This window comes from Molossus molossus, unplaced genomic scaffold (assembly GCF_014108415.1).
Source record: "Molossus molossus isolate mMolMol1 unplaced genomic scaffold, mMolMol1.p scaffold_m16_p_13, whole genome shotgun sequence".
NCBI classification, from domain to species: domain Eukaryota; kingdom Metazoa; phylum Chordata; class Mammalia; order Chiroptera; family Molossidae; genus Molossus; species Molossus molossus.
Window position 1 is genome coordinate 90,015,876 of NW_023425348.1, and position 27,361 is coordinate 90,043,236.

A 27,361-nucleotide genomic window follows, 5' to 3' on the forward strand; every position below is an offset into this window, starting at 1 on the left:
GTGTTTGCTGGATTGCTGGCAAGACTAGGAGAGCACCGTGCATGACGTTGGGCACTCCATGGGCCCTGTCCTTACCTATTCCCATTATCACTCTGGCCTAGCAGCTGGTCCTGCCATTCCCACCTCAAATTCCTATTCTAAGAAGACTCAGAGTAACAACGCAGAAAATAAGCGACCTGAGGAGGACCGGGAGTCAGGGCGGAAGACCAGCAGCACAGCCAAAGTGCCTGCCAGCCCCCTGCCTGGCCTAGAGAGGAAGAAGACCACCCCCACACCCTCCACGGTGAGCTACGCTGTGCCCTCCTCCCCATCACCCTCCTGCCTATCCTCTCCAGGCAGCTTAGTCCAGACCCACTCCCTTGGCTCCCTACCTGACCTTTCCTCCAGGACCACTTTTGCATACTGTACAAAGCCTCACCCCCAGAGGAAAAGCAAAACTATTTTCCCCTACCTGTGCCTGCTCTTGGTGGAAAGTGGAGGGAAAGCAGGTGCTCTGATCCTGCCGGTAAAACGCTCTGGCTTTCTGTGACCCAGCCTTGTTCTCTATTCCCCACAGAACAGCATCCTCTCCACCAGCACAAATCGAAGCAGGAATTCCCCACTTTTGGAGAGGGCCAGTCTTGGCCAGGCCTCCATCCAGAATGGCAAAGACAGGTGAGCAGGCCTGGGCCCTGCCTGACACGCTCCCCACGAACCACCTCTTACAGCAGTGACATCTGTCAGCAGCGCCACTTCCTTCCCTGCTCCCCGGAGTTCCTTCCTGGCTCTGTCCAGTCTAGCTTTCCACACTCCAGCCTCTTCCCTGCCCTCCACTCCCCCACCCCACCCCATCTCCTTTTCCCTGTGCTCCTGAAACCACTCCTAGCGGTGTACAAAGTGTGACTCTGGTCATCTCGGCTGCCTTCTCGCTTCTGGACTGCAGCCAGGGCATAGCAGCCCCGCTCCTCTAGGCATCGGTGCTGAGGCTTTGTTCTAGGGCCCCAGGCTCAGGGCAGGGCAGATTGGAGATGCCCATCTGAGGGGTCTGCACACTGAAGGTGGTTCCAGCTGTGCCTATGAGAGCAGAGCTCCAAGATCCTTGACCATCAGCATCTCTTATTGTGTTGCATTTCTGGCTCCGCCTCTTCTGAGCTTAATGAAAATTCCCTTAGCAACACCCTGCTCTTTCTGGTGAGGAAACATCCTTGTTCTTAGAATTCCTAGGAGACCAGTGCAGCTTGAAGGCAGTTGCCTCCTGTTGTCTTTCCTGCACTTTTGGTTTCCTCCCCCAGGCCCTGGCCCACCTCACCTTCCTCACCCTGCCCTCCACTTCCCAGCTCTGCCTTCCTCAGCTCTGACTAGTGTCCCTGCTGCTGCTGCTGCTGCTGCTGCCTCCCCCCACTTAGGGCTGACCTGCATCCTGCTGAGCTCTCAGCTCTGGCCCTTCCTGCTCTGCCCTTGCTTCCTAACCCTAGCCTCCTGCCCCCACCCACCCCTAACCCAGCCCTCTCCGCTGCTTTTGTCTCCTAGCCTAACCATGCCAGGGTCCCGGGCCTCCACGGCTTCTGCTTCTGCCGCAGTCTCTGCGGCCCGACCCCGCCAGCACCAGAAATCCATGTCGGCCTCCGTGCACCCCAACAAGGCCACTGGGCTGCCCCCCACGGACAGTAACTGTGAGGTGCCGCGGCCCAGGCAAGTGTGCTGGGGCAGCTGGTGCACCTGCTGCCCTCCACCTGCCCCACCCCCTGCCCCCAATAATTTCTTCCCACCTGGGTCCTGCTCTGTTCTTGTCATCTAGCCACATGAAATGGCTTTGTCCCCTGTAGCCAGGAAGTGGAAGGAACAAAAAATAGCTTAATGCCACTCTTTTCCTCCAGTTCTCCCCTCAGAGCAGATATGCCAGAAGCCATCCCGAGGCTCCAGAAGGAAGCCTTTTTTGTTCTGAGCCTTCCTGGATTTCCTTAGGACCCCAGGGACAGTCAGCATCACAGGGACTCAATCCTTGAGGGTTGGTCAACATTGTCCCCTTGAGGTTCCAGTCTGCCTAGCTCCCAAGGAGCCACTTCTCTCTAGTCTGTACTGCTCTCCACACATGTATCCCTCCTTGCCTCCCTCCCTCCCCCAAACCATCCCCTCTCACCTCACCTAGATGTCCTCCTTACCAGTGTCCTCAGTGGTCACACCCTTCCTCCTGTGTCCTCTGTGATGGCTGCCTCTGCCCTAGCATCTTCCTTCCCTGTTTCCACCCCAGGGCTCCAGATGCTTGGTGGTGATGAGTTCCTCGCGTCCTGACACATTTTCCCCATCCCCGTCTCTTTTCCCACAGCACAGCCCCCCAGCGTGTCCCTGTCGCTTCCCCCTCCGCCCATAACATCAGCAGCAGTGGTGGAGCCCCAGACCGAACTAATTTCCCCCGGGGTGTATCCAGTCGAAGCACCTTCCATGCTGGGCAGCTCCGGCAGGTGCGGGACCAGCAGAATTTGCCCTACGGTGTAACCCCAGCCTCTCCCTCTGGCAACAGCCAGGGGCGGCGGGGGGCCTCGGGGAGCATTTTCAGCAAATTCACCTCCAAGTTTGTACGAAGGTGAGTAGGGGCCTTAGGGTGGCAAAGTGTAAGTCCAGGTCTTCCTACCTGCCTGGGAGTGGGGTCAGGGATACCTGGAACTGGGCTTGGGTCCTGGGGTTAGAAGAGGTTTCTAGAAGCCTAAGAAATTGGATTCTTGTCAGCACCTCAGGTGCCCAGACCCTTCTCGTCCCTCAGGTCTCCTCAACTCCTTATACATAGCCCTCATTCTCTGGCCCAAGCAGATGGCCAATGCTGATGCCGCCTCCTCTCTAGGAGAGTGTGAACTCAGATGCTAAAATAAAAGCCCCCTCTTCTCCTGGGTTCCCATGGAAACTTATATTTGGTGATGCAGCTGCAAAGTCATGAGGCCTGAGCCAGGCTGGGCCAGCAAGGAGAGTTTTTTTCTGGTCTCTTGTCTTGCCCCCTCTGACCTCCTTTCCCCCGGCCCAGTTGGTTAGATCTGGCCGCAGCTACTCCCCTCTGCCACAGCCATGTTCTTCTGCCCAGGGTTGCTGGAGTGAAGGCCATAAATGTAACAGTTGGTGGGGGGCCCAGGGCAGCCTCCTTCCTTGCAGCCTGATGCGCTGATTTTCTTGTGGGGACCAGGGTAGGGATTTTCTTCATGAGGTTTGTCACACCTGGCTCCCCACTACCCCAAAGGGACAGTTTTGATTCTTGAGGTGCATCCAGCAATTCGGCCTCTTGGGGTATTCCCTGTGTCTTCCCGTCCCTTCCTCACTCACTCAGTATAGCTCAGGGAGCAACAGGAAGCTCGGAGAAAGCAGGCGTGCCTGCCCTTCCTCCTGCACTTCAGCCTGCTCAGCGGGCGTAGGCAGAAACCATGCCCCTGTCCAGCCCTGGAACGTAGGTGCGGGGCTGCAGGCTGGGCGGGAGCAGATCCCATGTCTGGGACTCTAGTCTCGCTGAGCGGCTCTTCTACAAATGGGGTGACCCTTGAACCTGTGAAGCCCACTCCCTACCTGCTTATCCACATACCGTCTTGTTGTTTTTTTGTTTTTTTTTTTTATTTCTTTTTTTTGTTTGTTTGTTTTTTTAGAAATCTGTCTTTCAGGTTTGCCAGAAGGTAGGCGTTGAGCCCGCTGTGTGTATGTGTCTGTGTCCTGTGTCCTGCCTCTGTCACTAACTCCCCTTTTCTGGCTCTTGCTCTTGCCTCCATTTGCTAACCACGGCTATGTGGCCCTCTCTGCCATCTTAAAGGGATGAAGACTGCTCTGATTGGGCAGTTGCATGAGGCCACATTTGCCCACTCAGGGCAAATAGCTTTGAAGATTATGGGCCTGTCCCCAAGTAAGGGGGAATCTTCTCAGGGAATTCTCCCTTTAAGATTGTCTCCTCCCCCAAACCCTCCACCTCTGGGTTTTGGTCTTTGGTCATTGGGTTTCTTTTTCTGGCCCTTCTGTGCATGCGCTCTGAAGAGGTTCTCCCCGCCTAGATCGAAAGTGCATCTGGGATGGTATCTCGTTCTGGGTCTCCTGGCTTCTTCTTCTCTGGTCCCCGAAACTTCAGGGCTCTGTGACCTCTTGACCCTGTCCTTTGGGATGGTAGCACTTGGGAAATACTCCAGGGACACTGGGGTCCCAGGGCTTCAGTCTGTAGCCTCCTGACCCAAGGAGCCTTTGCCTCACAAGCGGGGCACAGCACCCCCTTCTGGCAGCTCCTGCAGAACTATGCCCACACCCACCCCAGCACACCACCTGCTTCCTGCAGGGTCTGGGCAAACCAAGCCACCTCTCCTCTGGGCTGTGTTCCAGATCGGGCCTGTTGTTTCCAAAGAGCCAGGAGCTGCAATGTTCTAGGGCCCTGCAAAACAATGGGAGATCCCCCTTCACTCAGGCATCTCCCTTCCTAGGCCGGATCCTGGCTTTGCTATCACCCCTGGCCCTCTCTTCATCCTCTCTGGAGGCCTGGGTGGGCCAAATACCAAGCTGAAGACCAAGAGCCAGGTTGAGAGCCCTGGTTTCTCAAGGTGATCAGCCCAGGCCCTGTGCTCAAACACCTGACAGGCACGTTGGTGCCCCAGCTGACAGAAAAACAGCCAAGACAGGGTCTTCGGGATCCCCCTTCCACCTACCTAACCCCACCCAGCTCTTCACTGCATGGCTGGCTGTTGACTCATGGGGCCCTAGTGGGGGCCTGCCCTGCAGGGCGCCTCCACCCACAGGGCAAGAGCCAGGTGGGGCTGGAGAGAGCAGCCAGGCTCCTTCCCTTGCACAGCCCAGGCTCCCAGCTCGAAGTGTGCTTGTCTGCATTTGTGTGTCTGTGATGTCTTTGTGTTCCTTTTACATGTGCTGCTGCTGCTGCTCTCTCTCCCTCTCTCTCACCCCTGCCGTCCTCTGCAATCCCCAATTTCCCAGCTCCAGGCACCCATCTTCCAGCCAGGAGCTGGAGAAGCCGCTCAGCGGGGCCAGACCTCTTCCCCCACTCCCGCAAGGTGTCTGCCCTGCCCTGCCCTTCGTCCTCTCTTCTGTATAATTGGATGGCCTGGCAGCCTGGCAGGCAGGGGGGGCGGAGGTGCTTGTCTGGGGCCCTTCTCCTTCTCACCCATCCCCAGGCATATCAGAGCAGTTCCAGAGCTTGGCCCTTTCAGCCTCCTGAGAGAGGCCTCTGTTTACCCCCAGCCCCTTCCCTCCAAGAGGACTATGGTTCTGAGGCCCGGTACAGAAGACCCACGTACAGCAGGAGCCCTGGCTGTGGGCCAGTGGGGACTCTGCCTCCAGCTGTGACTGTGCACTCCATGCGTGTGCCTGCACCTCCACACCCTCCTCCTTCCCCAGACAGAGGCTCCTTCTCCCCAGCACACATCTCTGGGAGTGTGGGGAGGGACAGGGCTCCCTGTTGGAAAGGGACAGTCGAACTGCCAGTGTGAGGTGTCGCAGAGCCCTGTTGGCCTGCCAGGTGGTGGGAAAGTGGCCTTTGGGCTTGGGTCCCGCCTGCCTCCTGGTGGCACCTCCCTGGACTGCCCTCACCTGGGTCTGCGGCGGTGGAAGGAGCAAGAGGTCCCAGCACTAAACTCTCCCTCGCTCTGTTTTTTGAGGAACCTGAATGAACCTGAAAGCAAAGAACGAGTGGAGACACTCAGGTGAGAGGGCTGGAGCCAGCACTGGCCCTGCCCTGCGCCGCCTCCTGCTCCTCTCCTCCTGCCCCCTGTTGCCGCCCTCCTGAGGCCTCCCTTTTCCTCAGAGAATCCCCACAACCCACCCAGCTCCGGGGTGGGCCCTTCTCAGATCTGGTGTATTCTGGAAGGAGCCCTGGTCACCTGCCTACGCCTCACCGGCTTCCTCTGTCCAGCTCAGGGCTACTGAGCACGTGTTCCCCTTTATTCCCGCCCTCCCCCTCCCTCTCCAAGGAAATCCTGGAACTGTTACCCCTGCCCCCAGGGGCTGGCTTCTCCTCGCCTCTGCCTAGAGACGCAGGTGCAGGACTGCCCACACCTCTCACCCACCCTCTGCTCTCCTCTCTGGTCTCAGGGTCCATGTGCCAGGGTGGCTGCCCCGTGGGTGGGGTGCCTCGGCCCCCGCTGACGCCGCCTCTGCCCTCTCCGCAGACCTCACGTGGTGGGCGGTGGAGGTAATGACAAGGAAAAGGAGGAGTTCCGGGAGGCCAAGCCACGCTCACTCCGCTTCACGTGGAGCATGAAGACCACGAGCTCCATGGAGCCCAACGAGATGATGCGGGAGATCCGCAAGGTGCTGGACGCGAACAGCTGCCAGAACGAGCTGCACGAGAAGTACATGCTGCTGTGCATGCACGGCGCGCCGGGCCGCGAGGACTTCGTGCAGTGGGAGATGGAGGTGTGCAAACTGCCACGGCTCTCTCTCAACGGGGTGCGCTTTAAGCGGATATCGGGCACCTCCATGGCCTTCAAAAACATTGCCTCCAAAATAGCCAACGAGCTGAAGCTTTAACAGGCTGCCAGGCATGGGGGGGCGACAGAGGCGGCCTGCTGGACTTAGCTGCTGGGCCGCCACTCCAGCCCACCTGGGCGAGACTGCAGAGATGGATTGGCGTGTCTCCCCTGCTGGCACCTCCCTCCCTGCCCTGCTCAATTTTTTCTTCCATGTTTGTGGGGATGGAAGATGGTTCTTTCCCCCCACGTTTACCCCGCCCAGATATTCCCCTTCCCCCCTCTTTCCCACAGGAGGTGAAGGAAGGGAGGAGGGGTAGCGGGGCAGGGCTCCCCCTCGGTACTGCGGTTGCACAGAGTATTTCGCCTAAACCAAGAAATTTTTTATTACCAAAAAGAAAAAAGAAAAAAAAAATCCCAGCGGCCACCTTTCCTCCCTGCCCCATTGGGACAGTCGAGACTGGATCTGTGGGGTTTCCCAGGAGGGTGGCTCAGGGCTGGAACACTCTCAGGCAAGAGTGGTGGAGTTCCCTGTCAGGCCCTCCGCCAGGCCCACTTTGGGCTTCTCCCCTTTCCTCCCCTCCTTCCCCTCCAAGCAAACCACCAGAGGTGGCCTTCCCCTGACCTCAGGCCCCCGGGCTGGAGCCTGGGGGGCTAGGGGCTGGGGTGGGGGTGCTGTGCAGCCCTGAGGTGGGTGGGCTGGCAGCAAGGCGTGGGGCTCTGGCCTCCCTCCACACTGTATCCTTTGCCCCCCTTCCCCAGAGCTGGGCATTTCCTTCCACAAGCTGCTGTGGGGACTTTTGTTCCCCCCCCTCAAAAGTCTGTGCCATCTTGTCCCACCCCCTCCCGGGTAGAAGGCGGGGCTGACCTTAGGGCTGGGAGAGGGGAGGGACTGCAGGGCAGATGGGCTCCTGGGCCCCCAGGGGGCCGCCTGGGCTGCTAGTCTCAGAACAGAGACGCTGGGCGTTCTCCCATCGCGGGTGAGCCTTTGTCTGAAAGCACGGCCCCGCTCACCGTTCCTCTTCCCTCTTCCCTCTCCCCTCTCCCTGCTCCCGTCATTGGCATTAATCTGGGCACCAGCTAGTTCCCTAACAGTGACTTCCCTCACCACTCATCTCTGGGCCTTGCCTTTTCTTACTGACACTGTCGCCCTCCTCTCAGGAGACACTGCCCAGAGCCCCCAGGGCCACCTGGCAGGAGGCTGGCTAGGGCAGCAGGGCCGGGAACCTCTGCTCTCCACCGGGTGGGGGGACAGATAAGCCAAGTGACTCCCAGCTTGCTAACCTCCGTGGCCAGTGCGGGAGTGGCTGGTTATGGGCGCTTAGCTGGTGGCGGCCGCTGCATCCCTTAATTTATTTCTCTGCTGTTTCTGTTCTTGAGAAATTGGGGGAAGGGGTCCTGCACAGAGGCTGCCCCTACTCTCACCTGAGTTGTACATTTTTTTGTGATGGGTTTTATTTTTTATTTTATTATTTTATTTTATTATTTTTTTTTTGATTTATGATGACTCCACCCCTACTCATCACCCCCACTTTCAGGCCAGGCTCCATGGCAAATAAAGCCCTTGGGTCCCAGGAAGGGGCCTTGCCAACCTCAGTCCTGCCTCCCAGCCCAATTTGGGGCTCGGCTCTGCCCAAGGGCTTTCCCTCCTTTCCCCTCCCCCCTCCTGCCCTGTGGAACAGCCCTGGTGCTCCGAGGGGCTGGGAGGGCATGGCTTGGCTCCCAAAGGGGGTGGTGGTGGCTGGGGGGCTCCCAGGCAAGGTGGCCCCTCCCCACTCAGTCCCCCACTCCTGCACTTAGTTTCTCCTCTGGATCAAACACGTAATAAAGAGAATGTTTGGAATCTGAGCTACCTCCTCCTCTTTCTTCCAACTGGGCAGGCACTTGGCCCCTGTGGGCAAGATGTAGCCCAGCTGCCTCCCTTGCAGGAGAAAGGATTCCTGTCTGGGGCCAGCGGCCCTCCCTCCCACCCTCATGGCAGCCAGAGCCCAGGGTCCTTACACCTAAAGAGAAAGAGGACTGAGTGAGCTTGGAAGGTTTTATTTTATTTATTTTTTAAAAACATTGAAAAATAAACCCACGTCTGCATATGTTCCTTTCTGTAAGCTTTTGGGCGGTGAGTATAGTGGGCACCCTCCGAGCTCCTCAGCACTTCCCACGTAGTGGGCACCCTCAGAGCTCCTTGGGAGAGCTGTCCCTTAAGCCCCAGGGGACCTCTCTGCCCACCTCCCCCTCCAGCCCCCTCCCTACCTCACCCCAGACTTATTGCTAAAAGAAGGGAAAGAGGAAGAACAGCCAACAGGCCAAAATGTCCTCTCCCCCGCCCCCCAAGCTACGGATCACGACCCCCTCTACACAAAGGGTCCGGCCACCCCGCCAAACCCCTGCAGACTAGGAGGCAGCCATTCCAGTCCCATCCAGGAAGAGAAGTACCCTCAGGCCAGCTCAGAAGGCCCCTGAGTCCCAGCCCCTGGCTGGGGGAGTAGAAGAGATGGGCTCAGCTGCCAGAAACAAGGTCAGAACTGTGTCGGTCTTCTGCCCAAGGCGGTCAGCAGCTCTGGATCTTCCAAAGACCTGGCAAGAGCTCTAGTCCCTTCTGTCTTCGGTGAAGCCAGAGGTGCCCAAACACATCCAGCAAAGGTGTTCTGGAGCCTCTGAATGGTGGAGGGCCTCAGGACTCAGAGTGAGGGTGCTGGAGGTTCCAGGGGGGCTCCAATCAAGGTGGGTGGGGGCTGAGGGCCAGGGCGGGCACTGTGGCGGGAGGCGGCCAGGGCAGGGCGGATGAGAGGTGGGGGGGGCTGGTTCGGGGCCAGCCGGGGCTGGAGGAAACGGCCCTGCTGTAGTGGAGGTGGCTGGCGAAGCAGGGTAGGAGCCGTGGGCAAGGGTGGCCTCAGCAGTGGGGGGGGCTGGGACAGCGAGGTGGGAGGTGGAGGAGGGGGTGGCGCAGGGGGCACTGATCGGGGCATAGATGTTGAGACGGATGTAATCTGGACCTGAGAGGAAAGAGACATGTGAGAAATCAGGCTCTGCCACACCCTAAGCCCAGCCAAAAGGACACAGGCGGTTCCTTTCCTCTCTTCTCTGAAGGGTTTCTCTCACCCCTTCTCACCTCATCATCTTCTTCTAGGGCTGGGGCTGGCAAGGGGGCCCCTCTCCTAGCCTCCTCCATGGGAACCGGGGCTCCAGGGGCCCCATCCTGCTCAGCCTCCCATTCCTGCAGCACCTCCTCCAGATTGAAGCGGCGCCGGTAGCTCACAAAGAAGGTCTTCACCTGGGTCAGAGTCTTGTTCCCAATCACCTCTGCGATAGCGCCAAAGTCTTTGCCATACCTACGGATGGCTGCAAGAGTCAAAGGGCAGCGGGGTGAATACCTCAGAACTAGTTACTTCCTGATGCCTCCCCTCTGCCCCAGCTCCTTGGAGGGCGGGAGAGAGATTCCTGGGGCCCTCTGTCCTCCGCCGAGTCCAACCCACCTTGTACAGCCAGAAGCTGCTCATCTGTGGTCCAGCGGGAGTTGAACTTGGTGTTGGCCTGGAGAGCAAAGAATATATATATATCCCTTATACTCAAAAACATAAAGTTGGAGGCCCTGCTCTCCCAGCAGAATGCCCCTTTCTGCTCTGCCTCCAGAGAGAACCCCAACTCTAAGAGCAGCCTTACCTCAGGGGGACGGAGCGGATCAATGCCGCCCTCCAGGGCCTGGCGGAGGCTGCTATTGGTCTGCTTCATGCTTTGTACCTGGGAAGGCCGGGAAATGAAGGAATATCAAACTCTTCATGCCAGGGAGATCGTCAGTACCAACCCTCGCCAGAGTTCTACTGCAGACACCAGTGCCACTTCCCAGCAAAGCGTTTTGCCACCCACCATCTAGCTCATTCCGCCCTCACAACCACTCAGAAGGAGACACTGTGCTTCACTCCTTTTCACAGACCAGTTTTTTTTTTGGTATGTGCCCCTAGTGGGAACTGAACCCGGGACTCTCTGGTCCGCAGGTCGACGCTCCAACCGCTGAGCCAAACAGGCCAGGGTGAGTTTTTTTTGTTTTTTTAAGGCCCAGGAAAAAACGCCGAGCTACCCAGAAGCCTAGAAGGCAGGGCAGGGGCAGAAGCAGGCTTGGCACCTGCCCCATCCTTACACCTCAGCTGCCCCAGTCATAATTCCCAGCTGCTGACTGCTCCCTCTGTGTGGCCCCTTCTTTTCTTGGGCCCCCACCTGGCGCTTGAGGGAGATGAGCTGGGAGTCAAGGCCTCGAAGCGTGAGGTTGGCGAGATCTGGGCTTCCTGACACGGCAGTGAGGCCCTCTGGGCTCAGGTACATGCCCTTGGGTGGGCGCCGCCGGGTTCTCAGCGGGTGGTGGCGGTACTGAGATCCCTGGGCCTCCTTCTTCCCAGGGCCCGGCCGGGCATTCAGGGGCCGAGAGGGCAGAGGCTGCCAGAGAAAGGAGAGGAAGAGTGGTGCAGAGCCCAAGGAGAGGGCAGGCAGGTGGGCCAGACCGGCTCTGGGACCTCACCTCTCTCTTGGGGTCTCCAGCATCTGGCTCCCCCTCACTGACGGCTCCTCGTCCCTCCTCAAGCTCATCACTGCTGACACAGGGGCCAGGGAAGGAGTGAGGCAAGGGCAGGGCCCCCCAGGAGCTCAACTCGCTCCCACCCCACTGGCTCGCTCCTGGACCCCCACCTCTCTTCTTTGTCCTTTCGGCCCCCCAGCCGCCGAGCCTGTCTGTCCATCACGCTGGTCCGGCTGCGGGTCTTCTTCCAAGAGTAGTAATACTTCACCAGGCTGGGGATCAGCTTGTCGGGCAGCTGGAGGGGCAACACCAAAGGCTGGGGTCACCCAAGAGTCTGGGCCCCGGGCAGGCTCATCAGAAAGGTGGGGCTGAGGAGCGATGGCGGGGGTGGAGGGCTTTACCATCTGCTGGATCCGCTGGAAGCACTTGCCATGGAAGCCAAAGGCCTGTTCAAACAACACCTTGTCCTCTACGGTCCACTCGTCAGGAAACGGGGTGAAGTTGGCCAGGTCGGCCAGTGACTTCTCCACGTCGTGCTTATGCCACAGGAGCATGCCCAGTGCCTGGCCCGGGAGAGGGGACAACTCGGGCTTAGCCACCCCAGCACTGTCTGGTCTGCATCCCAAATCCTTGTGAGGCTAAGACTCACCTGCTCAATGTTGTAGCCATGCTTCTCCTTGGCCATCGCAATGTACTTGTCAACTGCAGGGGTGGATTGGGCCAGGTCTTGGATGAGGGATTACAACTCCTAACCCAGGCCCCGCTAGACAGGGGTACACCCCAGAGCCTGAGCCCCAGGGCAGGAGTTGAACCCATACCTCAGCCTCCAGCCCACTTCTAAGGCAGACTCGCATGAACCCCAGCCCCCAGTTCCCAAGGATATGCGTGTACCGAGGGTCCCACCCACTCACGCTTGGCATCTGACACACAGTGGTTGGGTGACCACACCAGCATCCCCTTCAGCTCCTTGTTGCTGTAGCGTGCAGGGCTCTCTGAAAGGCAGAGAAGAGGAGGGAAGACACTCAGATCAGCCTAGCAGCGCTGGCCTGGACCCATGGCCAGAGGGCAGCAGAGGAGTGGGGCCTATGAGGTGAGGCCCAGAAGGGAGGAGGGGCAGAGACCCAGACAGGAAGGCAGAGCAGGAAAACTAACCATGCCATGGGGCCACCCACCCCCGCCTGCCCGCCTGGCCTGACCTTCCAGTGGGCGCCAGCCAAGGGCTCCCCCAGGTGGGGCTCAGGGCCAAGCCATGGGTCCTCTGCTCCCCTCCCTGTGCAGCCTGTCCTGCCACTCACCAGGCTTGCACTCCGGAATTACGGCCTGGTAATTGGTTCCAACGCGGATCATGCTGTCTGTGAAGCCAGGGGGAGGCAGTCAGGACTCCAGGGAGGGAGGGAGGGAGGGAGGATGGGAGGATGGGGCGGGGGAGGTGGCTGGCCTGGAGTTCTTTCTGAGCACCCAGGGCCCCCACCTTCCAGGAGGCTCACTTTTCCCTCATCTTTCCCCTCAGTTACCCTCAGCCATAGAAGGAACTGGAAGAGGAAGAGACCCTGCCTAGTCATAGCCTATGAGGGGGCTGGGGGGGGGGGGGCAGAGGACAAGGGGCTAGTTTTAGAGCCCAGACCAGGCAGAGCCCTTTGTTCTGGCTGGGGGGTGGGGGGAGGTTGGAGGGCTGCCCCTAGACCTGGACCACAGCCCTGCAGGGAATCCAAGGCTCCTCCCCACCACATGAGCTTCACAGCTTGGTGTGGAGGTGTCTTTCCAGCCCCTGCCCCAGTCAGACCTCAGTCCCCTGCAAGGTGGCAAGGTATGAAGGGGCTCAATCTGGATGGGAGGGTCGCCCTAGTCCCTCAAGGACTGAGGGCAGGGCGCGGGCGGGCAGGATCTCCTCCTCAGCAGCTAGGGGCCCAGCCTCAAGATTCCCCGTGCCGGCAGCCCCAGGCTTTGGGGAGAAGCAAGGCAGAGACTCCATTCCAACAGGGCAGGAACCATCAGTATAATACGCCCGTGGTCGGCAACTCCCCTCCTCCCCGTCCCGCGCCCCCATCCGCGCCCGCGGCGGGGGGGGGGGGGGTGCGCGCTTAACCCTAGGCCGCGGGGCTCACCGTGCGAGTGCTCCTCCTCACTGCTGTCATCCTCTGAGTGGGGCTGTCCACCGTTGGGCGCCGTCTTGGCCCGGCTGCGGGACAGGATCCCAGAGCCCGCGCTGGGCTTCTCCATCACCGAGGGCATTACCCCGCCCAGCTGCCCCGGGGGGCACAGGAGCCTTTGGAGAGCAACCAGGGGTTGCCGCGCTCGCCAGGAGTGCCGTGCCCGGCCCGGCCTGGAGGGGTCGCCACTGAGGCTATGAGAGGCAGGAGGTCAGCGTGGCTAGGGTCCGGCGGGGCGGGAGCCCAGCGCTCTCTGCGACCCCCACGGGCGAGGGCGTCGGAAAAGTTTGTGTAGAAGTGGGGTGCGCAGGGGAATGAGCGAAAGGTCTGGTGCGGCTGCGGGGCGCACTAGCCCTGCGCTCTCCCCGGGACTGGGGCTCCCGGGAGAAGTCAGGGCGCCCTGCCCTCGGGGCGCCCCAGAGCCCCACCTCCCTACTGCCCACGCAGTTCAGAAAGCGGGCGCTGCAGCGCAACTGGCGCCCCCCGCGGGCTCGGTGCCCCTCGGTTGCACAGGGATGCCCCAGTCCCCGGGCGGGTACCCCTGTCCCGACCAGACCCCAGCCTGCGACCGCAGCCGGCGGGGCTATGGAGGTGGCGGCGGGACCCTGGCGGCGGCGGCGGGACGGCGCGCACGGCGCGCGGCGCTGGGGCAGAGTTGCGGGAGGCGGGCGGAGCGCAGCCGCGGGCGCCGCCTCACACGCTCCCCGGCGCGCTCGCTCTCCCTCTTCCCGGCGCGCTCGGGCTGCTGCTCGCTCGCCCGCCCGCTCTCCGCCGCCGCTCGCTCCTCGCGCACACAATGAAGCTGCTGGCAGGGAAGTAGTGCCGGCTGCGGCCTCAGCACCCCTCCCCCAGCCGATGCCTCCGCCAGCTGAACATCTGGCCCTGGGGTGGGAGGGAGGGCCCGGGGGGCGGGGCCTGGGGGCTGGGGCTAGACCTCCAGGGGGTGGGGTCAGGACCAGAGTGGTAAGCGCTTCCCTCCGCGGGCCCCCAGGGCTCCCAGACTTGCCCCTGGGGGAGATCTCGCTGTCCCCCAGCAGTAGCTGGGGGTCAGCCCCACCCACGGGTACACAAGTCCCATACACCAGTGGGCTCGGGTTACTGCCTCCTGCCCCGGGGACCCTGAGGCCGCCTGCCTGCCCGCCCGGGTGGAGCCCAGCTTTTCCTTCCATTTCCCTTCCTGCCAAGGAACTCCCCGCCCCCCTTTCCGCAGGGGGGACCCCCCCTTCAAGCGCCCTTGGGGGCCAGAGCGGATGGGAGGCCGGACAGGCCAAGAATGAATTCCTCCAAGAGCTACTCGGCCAAACCTAGCTTCTGGTGCATCTGCGGGTCCCCAGGGGTCATCCTGATTCCCTTTCATTGCTGCAGTGTGCACCCCAAAACAGTGACATAAGGGGCTGAGGGATAGGCAGTGAGAGGTGTAGGGCAAGGTCTGGACTGCAGGGAGCGGGAGGAGCTGGGTCTTCTCCCCGCTAGGTTCTCTGTCACCCCAGCTGGGAGCAGCATCCCCCTCCCCCAGGACAAGCATGGGCAGAGTGACAGACCGGGAAGCGGGTAGAGCGGCACAGACGGAGATGGGGGAGGGGGGTGGGCAGAGACTTTCAAAGCCAGACCCAGCCACCCTGCCAGGCACACAAAGAGCCAGCGCACACACCGGCGGCGGTTCTGAGCCTGCGAGCTATGCCGGTGCCCGTCCCCGCATCCCCGGGCACGTGCGGCAGCGCACACAGGCTCAAGCCCCCGCCCGCCGCCCCTCCCACAGGAGCCCCTGACTCCTAGACACACCTCCACCCGGGCACACCCCGCTGTGCCCAGACGGAGCCGAGCCTGCACTCGCACCCTCCACTCCCTTCACTTCCTCGGCCACTCTGTAATCAGATTCCTAAATTTAGAAGCAACCCAGGGCCCAGCCAGGGATCCCTGCCCCCACCCGCTGCCTGAGGCCTGCCGGCCAGGGTCCTGCGGTCGGTTCACGACCTGGTTGGGGCCTCCTGGTCCTGGGGGTTCCTGGGGGCGGCTGGGCAAAGTCAGCCAGGACTCCACCCGGCTGCGGCACTGTCGGGCCACATGGGGCCACCCTGGGGCCACCCAGCCCGCGGCCACGTTGCCCGCCACACCTCGAGCCAGAACTACGGGGCCTTTTTCCTCCTCTTAAATCATGGATTGGGCACCAAGCCCCAGGGTGGGGAGGTCTGGACAAAGGAGAAGAATGAATGGGCCAAGGGCAGATCTGAGCTTAGGGGGTCTGCTACAAGATGAAAAGGGCCTCCCAGCCTGACCCTTCCTGAGTGGCAGGGTTCCACCCCGCCCCCAGCACCTCCAGTCTTTAGGGAGGCTGTCATCTCTGTCCCCTCCTGCCTGGCAGGCAGCCATTGCTGCACACAGCCCTCTCCTATGATGGAGTCTTCCATCTTGCCCACACCAGAACCCCATTAGGCAGGGCCTCAGTTGGGTTCCCCATCCCCCCACCTTTGCCTCCTTTTACTACTCTTACCAAGGGTCCAGGGCCCAGCCCCTCACCCCCAGGCCTCAGCATCATGCATATGCTGGACCCCCTCCTCCAGGGCTGCCCCAGATATCCCCAGCCCCTAGCATCCCTCCTTCCCCAGCATCCCCCCCCACACACACACACACACGAACCTAATTCTGTTCTCCCATCTCCCTAGAGCCTGGAGCTCAGGGCGAAGATTCTACTCTGGAGGTGGGGGCAGGGACGGGAGGTTTATTCCTTGGAATTGGAGGGGCAGTTCCTAGGCCCTGGTATGCTGAGGCTTTGCCTAGGAGGTGGGACACAACATGGGAGGGGTATCCTAGGAGTTTAGGGGTGACTGTAGGGGCCACAGTATCCAGAGGGGAGGGGCATTCCTAGTGAAAAGCCCACCCCCAGGGGCAATGGCGGAAGGGTTAGAAGGGGGAGGGGCAAGGCCCCACCCTCCCACCTGCTGCAGCTGCCCCCTCCCCAGCTGGCCCCCTCTTTTGTGCAAAGCCACACAAAGGACAAGGGGCCCCGGCCGGCCTGGCCATCTGCTCCCAGCAGCCTGAAGACTCTTAAAGAGACAGAACCCCCTCCCTGCCGCCCTGGGGCTGTGGGACTGAATGGAGTGGGCTGCTTTGAGGGATCTGGTCTCAGCGGTACCCCAAATCCCACCCACTTTCCCCTGGCTCCCCCAGCCCCTAAGTCAGGAATCATACTCCCCCAGGCATGGGGCACAGAGGTGCCACGTGGCCAGGGACATAGGGGTGTGGGAGGGGAGAGGAGAGGCAGCCAGGGGAACCAGCCCCTCCTCCCCTTCAGCTTTAGGCGGCAGAGGGGCCAGCAGAGCTCAGAAGACTGGCCCTAGAACTGGGGTCCCTTACCTCCCTGAGGCCACCTCTGAGCTTGGTGAGAGCTGCAGGTCTCCGGGAAGGCCCTCCCTGCCATTTTCACTGATGCACTCCCCTCACCCTTCCTCAGGGAGGATGACAGTGCCTTCTTTCTGAGGGCTGCGGGCCAGGATGCAGCCTTGCAGCAACCCCGTGATCCAGGGCACATGTATTTCCTGCATCTTCCATTTGAGGAAACTGAGGCTTTGCTCAAGACCCCACAGAGGCCTCCGCAAAGCCTTTGGCCATGTCTGAAGGCTGCCTCCCTCCCTAGGCCGAATAAGGCTCCTTACCCCAAGCTCCCCAGGGAAGCCAGACCAAATCCCTGCTCAGGGCCTTTGTCACACTGCTAGGAACACAAGTTTACATTATTTGTGTGATGTTTATATCTCCGCTGTCTCCTCGCTGGGCTGTGGGCAGGGGTTGTGTCCACCATGTTCATTGCTGTGAAGTTCTCGATGCCTGGCATGTAGTGGGCACTCAATATTTACTGAATGAATAAATGTCAGGAGCCCAAAAAGCCTTCCTCTTCCCAGGGCTCCTCTGTCTGCTGCCTGTGGGGCACTTTGCCTCCTCCCTCCTCAAGGTGAGGCAGAAGGGACAAAGGTGGAACAGGGATGCTGGGAGAGAAAAGGAGGGTGACCTTGAGCAAGCCACCGGGGCCTCCCCTCACAGCTCCCTCCTCCCAAAGGCGGGGGCAGCTCCAGCCAATCCTGAACTCACATCCTTGCCAGACAGACTGGGACTGTCCCGAGCTCTGGCCGCTGCGGTGTGGTGCCTGGGACCCCCGCCAGGCCCTCAGTGGCCACAGCCAAGGGTCTAAGCTTTGGGAGGGAGGCAGACAGGCAGGCAGCCCTGGGGTGGGGGAGGGAGGGTGGCAAGATCTAAGCAGAAACCTGGCTGAGCAGTTGGAGGAGTTGGGAGGGAAGTGCTTCTCTGGACTTAAAACCTGGGTAGAAGTGAAGCAGGGACGGAGGAGGTGGGCTACATTGTGGAAGGAGCTTAGGGAGTTCCCTCCAGGGCCCCCACCCCCTCAATCCTGCCCAGAGGGGAATGCCATTCCTCCTCTCTTTCCCCCATCCCCCCACCCAGAGCCCACTGGCCGGCCGTGTGGCCCAGCGCACTGCCCTCCCCCTCTCTGGGCCCAGTTAGTAATCCCCTGGACTGGCCTACACTCCTACCCCAGGTTGTGTAGAGGCTGACAGAAGGTGACAGAGGTGACAATCTGGTGCTTGGCACTGCTTCACCACTGCAGCCGCGTGAGGAGGAGGGCTGAAGGAGGTGAGGCAGGCACATCTGTGAGAGGTGCTGGGGAGGGCAAAGCAGAACCAGGCGGAGGTCAGCAAGGAGACCCGAGGCTTCCTGACATCCACACCGAGGAAATCTGACTCCCTGAGCCAGGGAACTGGGAAGGAAGGGTCAGCAAGACCTTAGTTGAGGTAGACATGAGAAGGTGATGGGGCTTCCTGGACCCAGGAGGGGGCAGTTTCTAGACCCAGGAGCCCAGGATGTTTTTCCGGAAGCCGGGATGGGGACCTCCTCTCTCCCTCACCTGGGCAACAGCTGGCGCCCTCTGGCGGTGACAGTGTGGACCAAGGGGTCCCACCTCAGCCTGGCCTCAAATGTCCTCCCAAGAGGCTGTCTGGCACCCTGACTTAGCAGGTGCATGGGATCAAGATTCCCCCAGCAAATCTCCCTGGCCTAGAGCCACCCAGAACCTTCCAGAATAAAGTCAGGTGGAGTAGAAACCCACAGCTAAATGGCAGAGGAGACAGGAACAGGAGGAAAAATGCAGGTGCAGTGCAGGCTAAGGATCTCAGACCATGCTTCTCGTTTGCTGTGTGGCCTAAGGTGAATGACTTGGCCTCTCTGAACCTCAGTCCCTCCATCTCTCAAAAGGAATAATAATTCTGACCCCATCTGATTGTTGGGAGGATCCAGCATAATTTCAGCCAGAATGTACTTAGAGCCTCAGTTGATGCTGGTTTCCTTGTGAAGCAGGGGTCCCCAACTGAGCACCCAAAGCAAGGCTGGAAACCCCTGCACTGCTCTGGGAGGCAGCCCATGCTCTGTGGACCAGCTGAAGGCCATCACCACTTGGGGCTCCTGGGTCTGACCTCTGGAGCTAATAGCTCTTCCTCTGTGACATTTGACACTTGACATCCTCCCTTCAGACTTGTCTTGTTGACTGGTCCAGATTCCTGCCTTCAGTCTGGTCTCTCCAATCTAAGGACACGTAGCTGGATACTGACTCTTAAAGACTGCTCTGATCCTGTTCCACTCCTGCTCAGTAATGTCCCATGGTTCCCTACTGCCTTCCGGGCAAAGTTGGAACTTCTCCTCTCCCAGCTCAGTACTCCAGGGCTTTCTAGCCTGCTTCTGATCCAGCCAAACAGATGTGTTCACCACCTGCTGAGCCCTACCTGGTGCCCCAGAATGCCCCATCCACCCTGCAAACCCTGGCCTGGCCCACCTATTTGCATGCCCCTGGCCCTTGGGACTGCTGACTCCTACAGGCAAGCTGTGCTCTGACAGGGCACATCCAGGGCTCTTAGGCTGGCAGTGAGCACCCTTCCTGCTCCCCACTCAAGCTCCTCCTGCACCCCTCCCCACCCCCACCCACCGGCTGCATGGCTCTTAGCACATGACCTTGCCTCCCACTTCCAGAGAGAATTGAGGCCATCTGGCAGGAAGCCCTCTGAGGCCTGCCCCCACACCCAGATTCTGCTCCTTCCCTCTCACCTCCAGGTGTAGATGTACCTTCCCCCTTCAAGGCCAGCCTGGTTCCCAGGCTCCCCCGCCCGCCCCCCCACACACACACACACTCCTGAACACCTTGGTTCTCATTTATCTCTCCACCCTCATTATTTCCCTCAGCATGTCAACCTGCTTAAGTCCCTCCAGCCTAAACCTCCCCACCCCCCACATACACTGACACATCAACACACACCCCGCCCCCTCCCTCCATGGTCACCTTTAAAGACCCCTTTCAGCTAAAGCTACTGCTGCCTTTTCCTTTTCTAAGTTGGGCTCTTAAAAGAGTTGTTCGCACCCCTCCATCCTTGTCCTCACCTCCCACTCACTCCCCAGCCCCAGGCAGTGCCACTTCACCCTCTGCCACTCCACAGAGACTTCTTGCCAAGGTCACCAGTGACTGTTATCTGTAACCCGAAGGACATTTGGCAGTTATGGTCTCACTCCACCTCTGGGCAGAGAGGGCCACCCCTACTCCTGGGCACCAGCTCCCCACACTGGCTGCCCTCCTGGCTGTCTTCAAAGGCTACTGTCGGTCTTTCTGGCCCACTCCAGGTCCTTAACTCCCCAGGCTGCGGGCACTCCAGTCTCCATCCCCAGCCCAGACTTCCACCCCAGGCTCCAGAGCCCCATGTCCAACCAATTGCCTGAACTTGGTTATCTCTCAGGCTCCTCAAGCCAGTCAGTCCAAATGGATCTCAGCCTCTTGACCACTCATTTGCACTGCCTGCCCCCCTCCCAGTTCCTCTTCCCACCTGTACCCAAAGTAGACACTTGGGAGCTGCCCTGGACTCCTCCCTGTGCTGCACTTCCGTGTCCAGCAGTCTCCAGTTTCTGTCCGTCTCCTCCACACCGCACTCCCCTGACCCACCCCTGAAACAGTCTCCCAGCCGGCCTCCCTGCCTCCCCTCTGGCCCTGCTCTAATCTATTCCTTATTCAGCAGCCAGGGTGATCTTTCTCAAAACCTATCTGATCAAGTCAGTCCTCTGCTTCTCATTATCCTTGGATTCAGTTCAAGCTCCTGAGCGAACATGACTTATCTCCTTCAAAATCTGGCCTCCTGACCTCTATCCTCCCTCTCCTGTTCTCTCTGAGGATCAATGTGGTGCTGTGGGGTTGACCCCACCCCAAGGTCAGCCTTTCCCAAGGTCCTGAACACCATGATTGGTTCAGAATGTGGACCAGTGACCCAGAATGGCCCAATCAGCATGCTACAAATATGGGACAAAGGCCAGGAAGCTGAGCTAGGAATGCTGGCTGCCATCTTGGATCTTCAAGGAAAGCCGGCTTTGTGGAGGCACCACGAAGAGATGGAAAAGCATGGTTTCTCAGCGACACCGCTGAGTCACTGCATCAACCTCATCTGAAGCCAGTGAACCTCTAAACTTTTTAGTCACATGAGCCAATCAATCCATTCCCTTGACTGAACTGGTTGATTTCAGTCTTCTGTCACTTGCAACCACGGCCTCTGAAACAATACATCTCTCAGCATCACCCCACTTGACCCTATGCTTTAGCCACACTCCACAACCTGCCCTTCCTGATAGCGGGAAACCACTCCTCCATTCCTCTTGACGAATTCTCATTTGCCTTGCAAAATCAGGCTCAGATATCACCTTGTCCAGGACATCTGCCCCCTCCCCATCTCAGCACAAGTCACTCTAATGTAAACACCTACTTGTTTACCTGTCTGTCCCCTCCTGGAGGCTGTGAGCCCAGAGAGGATGGGGCATCTGCCTTCCTCACTTGTGCATCCCCAGCTCCTCACACAGCCCCACAGCAGCTGGCACACAGCAGGAGTTCAGCAAATGTCTGCTGGTGAGTCAGCAGGTCTCCCAGCACCACCGCCCCAGGAGAGCCCTCCTAGCTGCCCAGCCCCTCGCTCCACGCCACAGGAACCCACACTGCCGGGTCCAAGGAAATCATTTCTGCCAAAGCCCCCCTGACTTCACCAACGTATTAGGAGCTCCTTCTTTGAATGCCTATTATTGTTTTGTTGTTGTTGTTAATCCTCATCCAAGGATATTTTTCCACTGATTTTTTAAATTAAGAGAGTGGAAGGGAGGGAGGAAGAGAAAGAGAGAGAGAGAAAGAAACATCGATGTGAGAGAGACACACTGATTGGTTGCCTCCCACATGACCCCAACCAGTACCAGGAATCAAACCTGCAACCCAGGTACATGCTCTTGACTGGAATAGAATCCAAGACCTTTTGGTCCGCTGGCCAATGCTCTAACCGCTGAGCCAAACCTGCCAGGGCCAGTACATATTATTTTTTCACAGTTACATCCTCAGACCTCAAATGAGTACAAGTACATAAATGTTCAATAACTGTTGTTGAATAAATTAGTGGATGAATAAACAAATGGATTCAGTGCTTAGAGGTAGCAACCACTGTGTGCAAAATGACTTACCTAGGCCCTGGCTGGGTAGCTCAGTTGGTTAGAATGTTGTCCTGATGGTCAGGGCACATACAAGAATCAACCAATGATTGCATGAATAACTGGAACAACAAATGGATGTTTCTCCCCCACCCCCTTCCCCACTCTTTAAAAATCAATAAATAAAAATGTTTAATTAAAAAAAAAAATTTAAACAAAAACAAAATGCCTTCCCTAACTTATCTCATTTTCTCCAGACTAGTCCTATGAGGCAGGCATTCTTTTTTTTTATTTTATCCTTACCCGAGGACATTTTTGCTTTTTGTTTGTTTGTTTGTTTTTATTATTTATCCTCACCCGAAGACATTTTTTCCCATTTTTTTTGCACAGATAGAGTGGGAGGGAGAGAGAGGAAGAGAGAGAGAGAGAGAGAAACATCGATGTGAAAGGGACACATCGAGTGGCTGCCACCCGCACGACCAACCAGGGCCGGGGACAAACTGCAACCGGGGCACATGCCCTTAGCGGGAACCGAACCCGGGTCTCTCCGGACCGCAGGTCGACGCTCTAACCGCTGAGCCAAACCGGCCAGGGCATTTTTGCTTTTTTTTGTGTGGTACGTGCCCCTAGCGGGAACCAATCCCAGGACTCTCTGCTCCACAGGCTGACGCTCAACCGCTGAGCCAAACTGGCCAGGGCCATTTTTGCATTTTTATCTTCAGTTAGAGTGGGAGAGAGAGAGGGAGGAAGAGAGAGAGAGAAACATCGATGTGAGAGAGACACATAGAGATAGAGTGGTTGCCACCCACATGACCCCAACCAGGGCCAGGGACAAACTGCAACCCAGGTACGTGTCCTTAGTGGGAACCAAACCTGGACTCTCTGGTCCGAGGGCTGACGCTCTAACCGCTGAGCCAAACCAGCCAGGGTGGCAGGCATTCTAATTTTTTTTTTTTTTGTATCCTCACCTGAGAACATTCTTCCATTTTTTGTTCAGAGAGAGTGGGGAGGGAGAGAGAGAGAGAGAAACATCGACGTGAAAGGGACACGTCGAGTGGTTGCCACCCGCACGGCCAACCAAGGCCGGGGACAAACTGCAACCAAGGCACACGCCCTTAGCGGGAACCAAACCCGGGTCTCTCTGGACCGCAGGCCGACACTCTAACCGCTGAGCCAAACTGGCCAGGGCAATTCTAATTATTTTTATTTTACAGGTGAGGCGCTGAGACTTCAGAAAGTGACTTTCCTAAGCTCTCACAGCTTGAAAGTGGCAGAGCTGAGACCGATCCCAAACCAGCTGAGGCCAGAGCCCTGGTTTCCACCTCTGTGTCCACATCCTTTCAGTGAAAAATACATTTGGCTGTTCCTCCACTCAGTGGTGCTTTGAAATAGCAGACATTTTATTATCCCTCCTAAGAAGTGTGGAGGTTGGTGGTCATCAACGGACAATGCTCAGTGGTCATCAGGTGCTTCCCATCTCTCGGCTCTGCCTCTTGTATCTATCAGAAGATTTCCCCTCGTGGTCACTAGATGGCTGCAGCTGCTCAGAGCCTTTACCTTTGGAGCCCAGTTTCCAGAGAGGGAGGAGAGGGACATAGGCCAGGGGCTTTCTCCTTGGCATCTTTCTTTTTCCTGAGAGAAATACCTTTCCCGGGAATCCCTGAGCAGGTGCATGCCCCTGCCACCAGTCCCAGGCATAGGTGCATAGGACTCCATGACAACAGTGGACCCTCAGGTTCGTGCTCCAGCACACCTGCCATGACATCCAGGGGTCTCCACCCATCACCTGAGCGGAGTTGGGGCCCTTAGTGAGGAAGGAGAAAACATGGCTATTGGGTAGGCAGGCCACCCTGGTCCCCGCTGCCAGCACCCTCCTGGCATCAGAGCAGTCTTACTGGCTGAACTACAGACAAGGGGGAGGGGGGGTGTCTCTTCCCTGGCAGATGGGCTCTGGACCTGAAGTCATGCCCCCAGGTGCCCACCTATCCTAAGATGAGAACCAGTAAAGACGGTGACAGTCCCTGTTGGACAACAGGTTCATTAGGCCCAGTGTTGAGTCTGCAGGACAGATAACCTGGAACAGACAGAGTTGATGGATTTTGAAGTTTATAGTTTAGATGTAGTCATTCATTCACTTAGCAAGCATTTGTTGTCCATCATTTCCTCCAACTCCTCCCTCTCCTCTGCGAAGTCTTACCTCGCAGCACCGGTGCCCGGGTTGCCTGGAGCCTGTGCTGAGGACTCTGAGCTACACCTTCCTCTGCAGAAGGGATGCCAGGAGGGATTGGTAATGTCTGCCGTGGGCACAAAATCCGGGGAGGAGTCAGAGAGCAGGAAAGAGGCTGGGGAACAGAATGAATTATGAGCAGAAAGACCTTGGCCCTAAAGAGTGGGTCCTGAGGTGTTATAGTTGAATGGTGTCCTCCCAAAAATTCAAGTCCCAACCTCCAGTACTTCAGATACAAACTTATTTGGAGATAGGGTCTTTGCAGAGGCAATCAAATTAAAGTGAGGTCATTAGGGTGGGCCCTATTCCAATACAACTGGGGTCCTTATAAGATTTGAAATTTGGACACAGACAGCCATGGAGGGAGAATGTGGTATGAACATAAAGATGGTCATCTAGCCCTGACCAGTTTGGCTCAGCAGTTGGAGCATCGGCCTGCAGTCCAGAGAGACCCGGGTTCGGTTCCCGCTGAGGGCACATGCCTCGGTTGAAGTTTGTCCCCGGCCCTGGTTGGGTCGTGCAGGTGGCGACCACTCGATGTGTCCCTTTCACGTCGATGTTTCTCTCTCTCTCTTCCTCCCACTCTATCTGAACAAAAAATGGAAGAATGTCCTCGGGTAAGGATAAAAAATAAAAATAAAAAAAAGATGGTCATCTAGAAACCAAGGACAGTGGCCTGGACAGATCCTTTTCTCATAGCCGTGAGAAGGACCCAACCTTGACAGTCCCTTGATCTCAGACTTCTGGCCGCCACAACTGTGAGATAGGGAGTTGCTGTTGTTTAAGCTGCCCAGCCTGGGACACTTTGTTACAGCAGTCCTGGGAAAGACATGGGTGCGATGGCCTCTGGGCATAGGGGTCCGTTCAGATTGGGCATGACTTACCTGGACAAGGGCCTGAAGAGGCTGTGGGACCCAAAGTCAGCATAGCCCCGTCCCTGCCTGTCAAGGAGAGGTAGGCTCAATGACCACCTGGTCCCTCACACCTTCCTGAGGTCAGCTATCACCATTAAACCCAACCACCAATTGTCTCCTGTTGACTTCTAGTGCCAAGGGTGGTGCCTGAGGACCATGAAGTTGAGAACAAGCCACGAAGTGTAAGTGGGGCCTTGTATCAGTTAGGCAGCAACAATGCTGCCTACCAATTGACCCTGAAGCTTCTGTGAGTCAGAATCTCAGGAATGATTTCCCTGGGTGGTTCTGCTTCGGGGTCTCCCATGGGGTTGCCACCAACATGTTGGCTGGGGCTTCAGCCATCTGAAGGCTTGACTGGTGCAGGACAATCTCTTCCAAGGTGCTCACTCCCTGGGCTAGCAGGGCAGGGCAGGCTGTTGGTGAGAAGCGATGTCCTCACCATGTGGACCTGTGCAGGCGGCTGCCTGTACTCCTGCCAGCATGGCGCCTGGCTTCCCCCACAGGGAGCCGTCAGACTAGGCAGGAGCTCGGTCTCTGGCTTTCGAACCGAGTCTTGGGTTCACACACTGTCACTTCTGCAGTATTGTTTTGCCACACAGCTCAGCCCCATTCAGTGTGGGAGGGTCTGTGTAAGGGCATGAACGCCCGGAGGTGAGGACCACGGGCCCACTGTGGCAGCTGGCTATCACAGGCTGGATAAGAGCTCCGGTACCCCAGGGGGTTCTGGGGCCAAAGGGTCACGAAAGGAAGAGTCCTATAGATTGAGCTTGGGAAAGATAGAGCCTTGGGAGCCTATTAGTTTCCTAGGGCTGCCCTAAACTGGATGGCTTAAAACAACAGCAATTTATTTTCCCACCGTTCCAGAGGCCAGAAGTTCAGAATCAAGGTGTGGGCACGGTTGGTTCCTTTAGAGACTCCGAGGAGAATCCTTTCCATGCCTCTCCCGGCTTCTGGTGGAAACCCTCGGCGACCTTGGCCTGGGCGGCGCCACTCCACTCTGCCTCTGCCCTCTCCTCTGTGTGTGTCTCAACCTCCCTCTCCTTTCTCTTATGAGAACATCAGTCACTGGATTGAAAGCCAATCCTAAATCAAGGGGTGATCTCATCCTGAGATCCTTAATTGAATTACATCTGCAAAGACCCAATTTCTAAATGAGGTCTCATTCACAGGTACCACGGGTTAGAACTTCAACAGATCTTAGGGGACACAATTCAACCCACTACAGGAGGCATCCCCGTGGAGGGGCTGGTTGATGTCATGACCTAATATCTCCACCTGCTTTGGCTCAGGTGTCACCTCCTCTAGGGAGCCTGTTATCTTTGCTTTGTGCCCCACAGTGCCTGTGTCTGCCACCATCATGCTGCCATTATTCCTTCAGCTGACATTCACTGAGCACCGCTCTACATCAGTGAGGCACTGGGCTGGGTCCCAGGGGTACAGCAGTTAAGGTTGCCAAATCTGGATTTTTTTAGAGAAAGAGGAAGGGAGAGGGAGAGAGAAACAGAGGTGAGGGCGAAACATCAATCAGTCGCCTTCTGCACGCCCCCTACCTGGATCAAGCATGAGTCTCGACCAGAATCGAACCCGCAACATTTTGGTGCATAGCAGATACCCAACCAACTGAGCCACCCTGGGCAAGGCTAGACTGCCAAATTTAGCATATAAAATACAGTAAATTTCAGATAAAGAGTGAGTGAGGTTTGACCCATGCGTCGCACTGTGTCTGGCAATCCTAACAGCAGCAGAGGAGAGAGGCACAGCCCCCTGCTGCTGGGAGCCTGCAGCCTCATGGGGCGATGGCAGAGGTGAGTGACCTCCATGCTGTGTGACAGAGGACGGATGGGGCACCAGGACACCCCAGGAAGTGTGTCCGGGCCAGCTCTATGAGTAAGAAAAAGGCTTCCAATGTTTAAACTGGAACCCCAGGGGTGAGGAGGAAAGAGGGTTTCAGGTAAAGGGGACAGCGGAGCCAAAGGCAGGTGTGGAGAGGGGGACCTGGCCAGGTGGGCAGCGGCCAGACACCTTAACCCCTAACAGAGTCCGGAACCTAGTACGGCTTTAACTGACTTGACTAGATTTTAGCAGGAGGGGGATTGTGGTGTCACAAATGCCAAGGAAAAAACAGTTTCAAGGAAAAGGGAGTGAGTAACGCCAGAAGTTGGAGGGAGGTCCGGAATGTTGAGAATCTAGATGCAGTCCGTTGGAATTAGCAAAACTGCTGGAGGCATCAGGGAGAGGCTTTCTTCGGGTGGTGGTGGGATTAGAAGCCAGGTTGCAGCGGGCCCAGGAGTTAGTAGTATCAGAAGCAAGGAGGTAGAGATGGGGTAGACACTTTTTCCAAAATGTTTAATATGTTTTTATTGATTTTTGTTTGTTTGCTTTTAGATCGAAAGGAAGAGAAAGATAGAAACGTGGATATGAGAGAGTAACATAGATTGGCCGCCTCCTGCACGCCCCCTACTGGGGATTGAGTCCGCAACCTGGGCATGTGCCCTGACCGGGAATCGAACTGGGACCTCTCAGTCTATAGGACGTCGCTCAATCCACTGAGCTACACCCGCTGGGCTACAAACGTTTCTGAGTAAGGAGACCCAGTGCAGGCTGGAGCTGGAGAGGAGCAGGGTTGAGAAGGCTGGAGGAGGGAGGGAGGGCTACTG

The 27,361-nt window shown here is 57.9% G+C and overlaps 2 protein-coding genes across 11 annotated transcripts in view; one reads left to right on the forward strand and one right to left on the reverse strand.

Annotated features, from left to right (window-relative positions):
• MARK2 (microtubule affinity regulating kinase 2) overlaps positions 1 to 8,258 on the forward strand; it is a 60,165-nt gene extending 51,907 nt beyond the window's left edge. Inside the window, exons 13-19 of one of the 9 annotated variants that reach the window (XM_036259921.1) lie at positions 102 to 283; positions 557 to 654; positions 1,510 to 1,671; positions 2,306 to 2,563; positions 3,603 to 3,629; positions 5,601 to 5,645; positions 6,111 to 8,258. In XM_036259921.1, the coding sequence (XP_036115814.1) occupies positions 102 to 283; positions 557 to 654; positions 1,510 to 1,671; positions 2,306 to 2,563; positions 3,603 to 3,629; positions 5,601 to 5,645; positions 6,111 to 6,471 (1,133 nt within the window). In that variant the 3' untranslated portion in view covers positions 6,472 to 8,258. The remainder of the gene's footprint in view (positions 1 to 101; positions 284 to 556; positions 655 to 1,509; positions 1,672 to 2,305; positions 2,564 to 3,602; positions 3,630 to 5,600; positions 5,646 to 6,110) is intronic. The other 8 variants (XM_036259922.1, XM_036259926.1, XM_036259928.1 and 5 more) reach the window with 8 other exon arrangements.
• Positions 8,259 to 8,444: 186 nt separating this feature from the next.
• Positions 8,445 to 13,888, reverse strand: RCOR2 (REST corepressor 2). Of its 2 annotated transcripts, XM_036259931.1 has the most exons (12): positions 13,023 to 13,888; positions 12,213 to 12,269; positions 11,829 to 11,909; positions 11,567 to 11,619; positions 11,319 to 11,480; positions 11,088 to 11,212; positions 10,921 to 10,990; positions 10,623 to 10,838; positions 10,071 to 10,148; positions 9,884 to 9,941; positions 9,520 to 9,749; positions 8,445 to 9,403 (listed from the first exon to the last, which is right to left on the reverse strand). In XM_036259931.1, exons 1-12 carry the CDS (start codon positions 13,147 to 13,149, stop codon positions 9,089 to 9,091), a joined length of 1,572 nt encoding a protein of 523 aa, XP_036115824.1. In that variant the 5' UTR covers positions 13,150 to 13,888; the 3' UTR covers positions 8,445 to 9,088. The 2 variants fall into 2 exon arrangements, with proteins under 2 accessions (XP_036115824.1, XP_036115825.1); XM_036259932.1 differs by lacking the exon at positions 9,520 to 9,749 and having other exon boundaries at positions 8,910 to 9,403; positions 13,023 to 13,149.
• Positions 13,889 to 27,361: the final 13,473 nt, after the last annotated feature.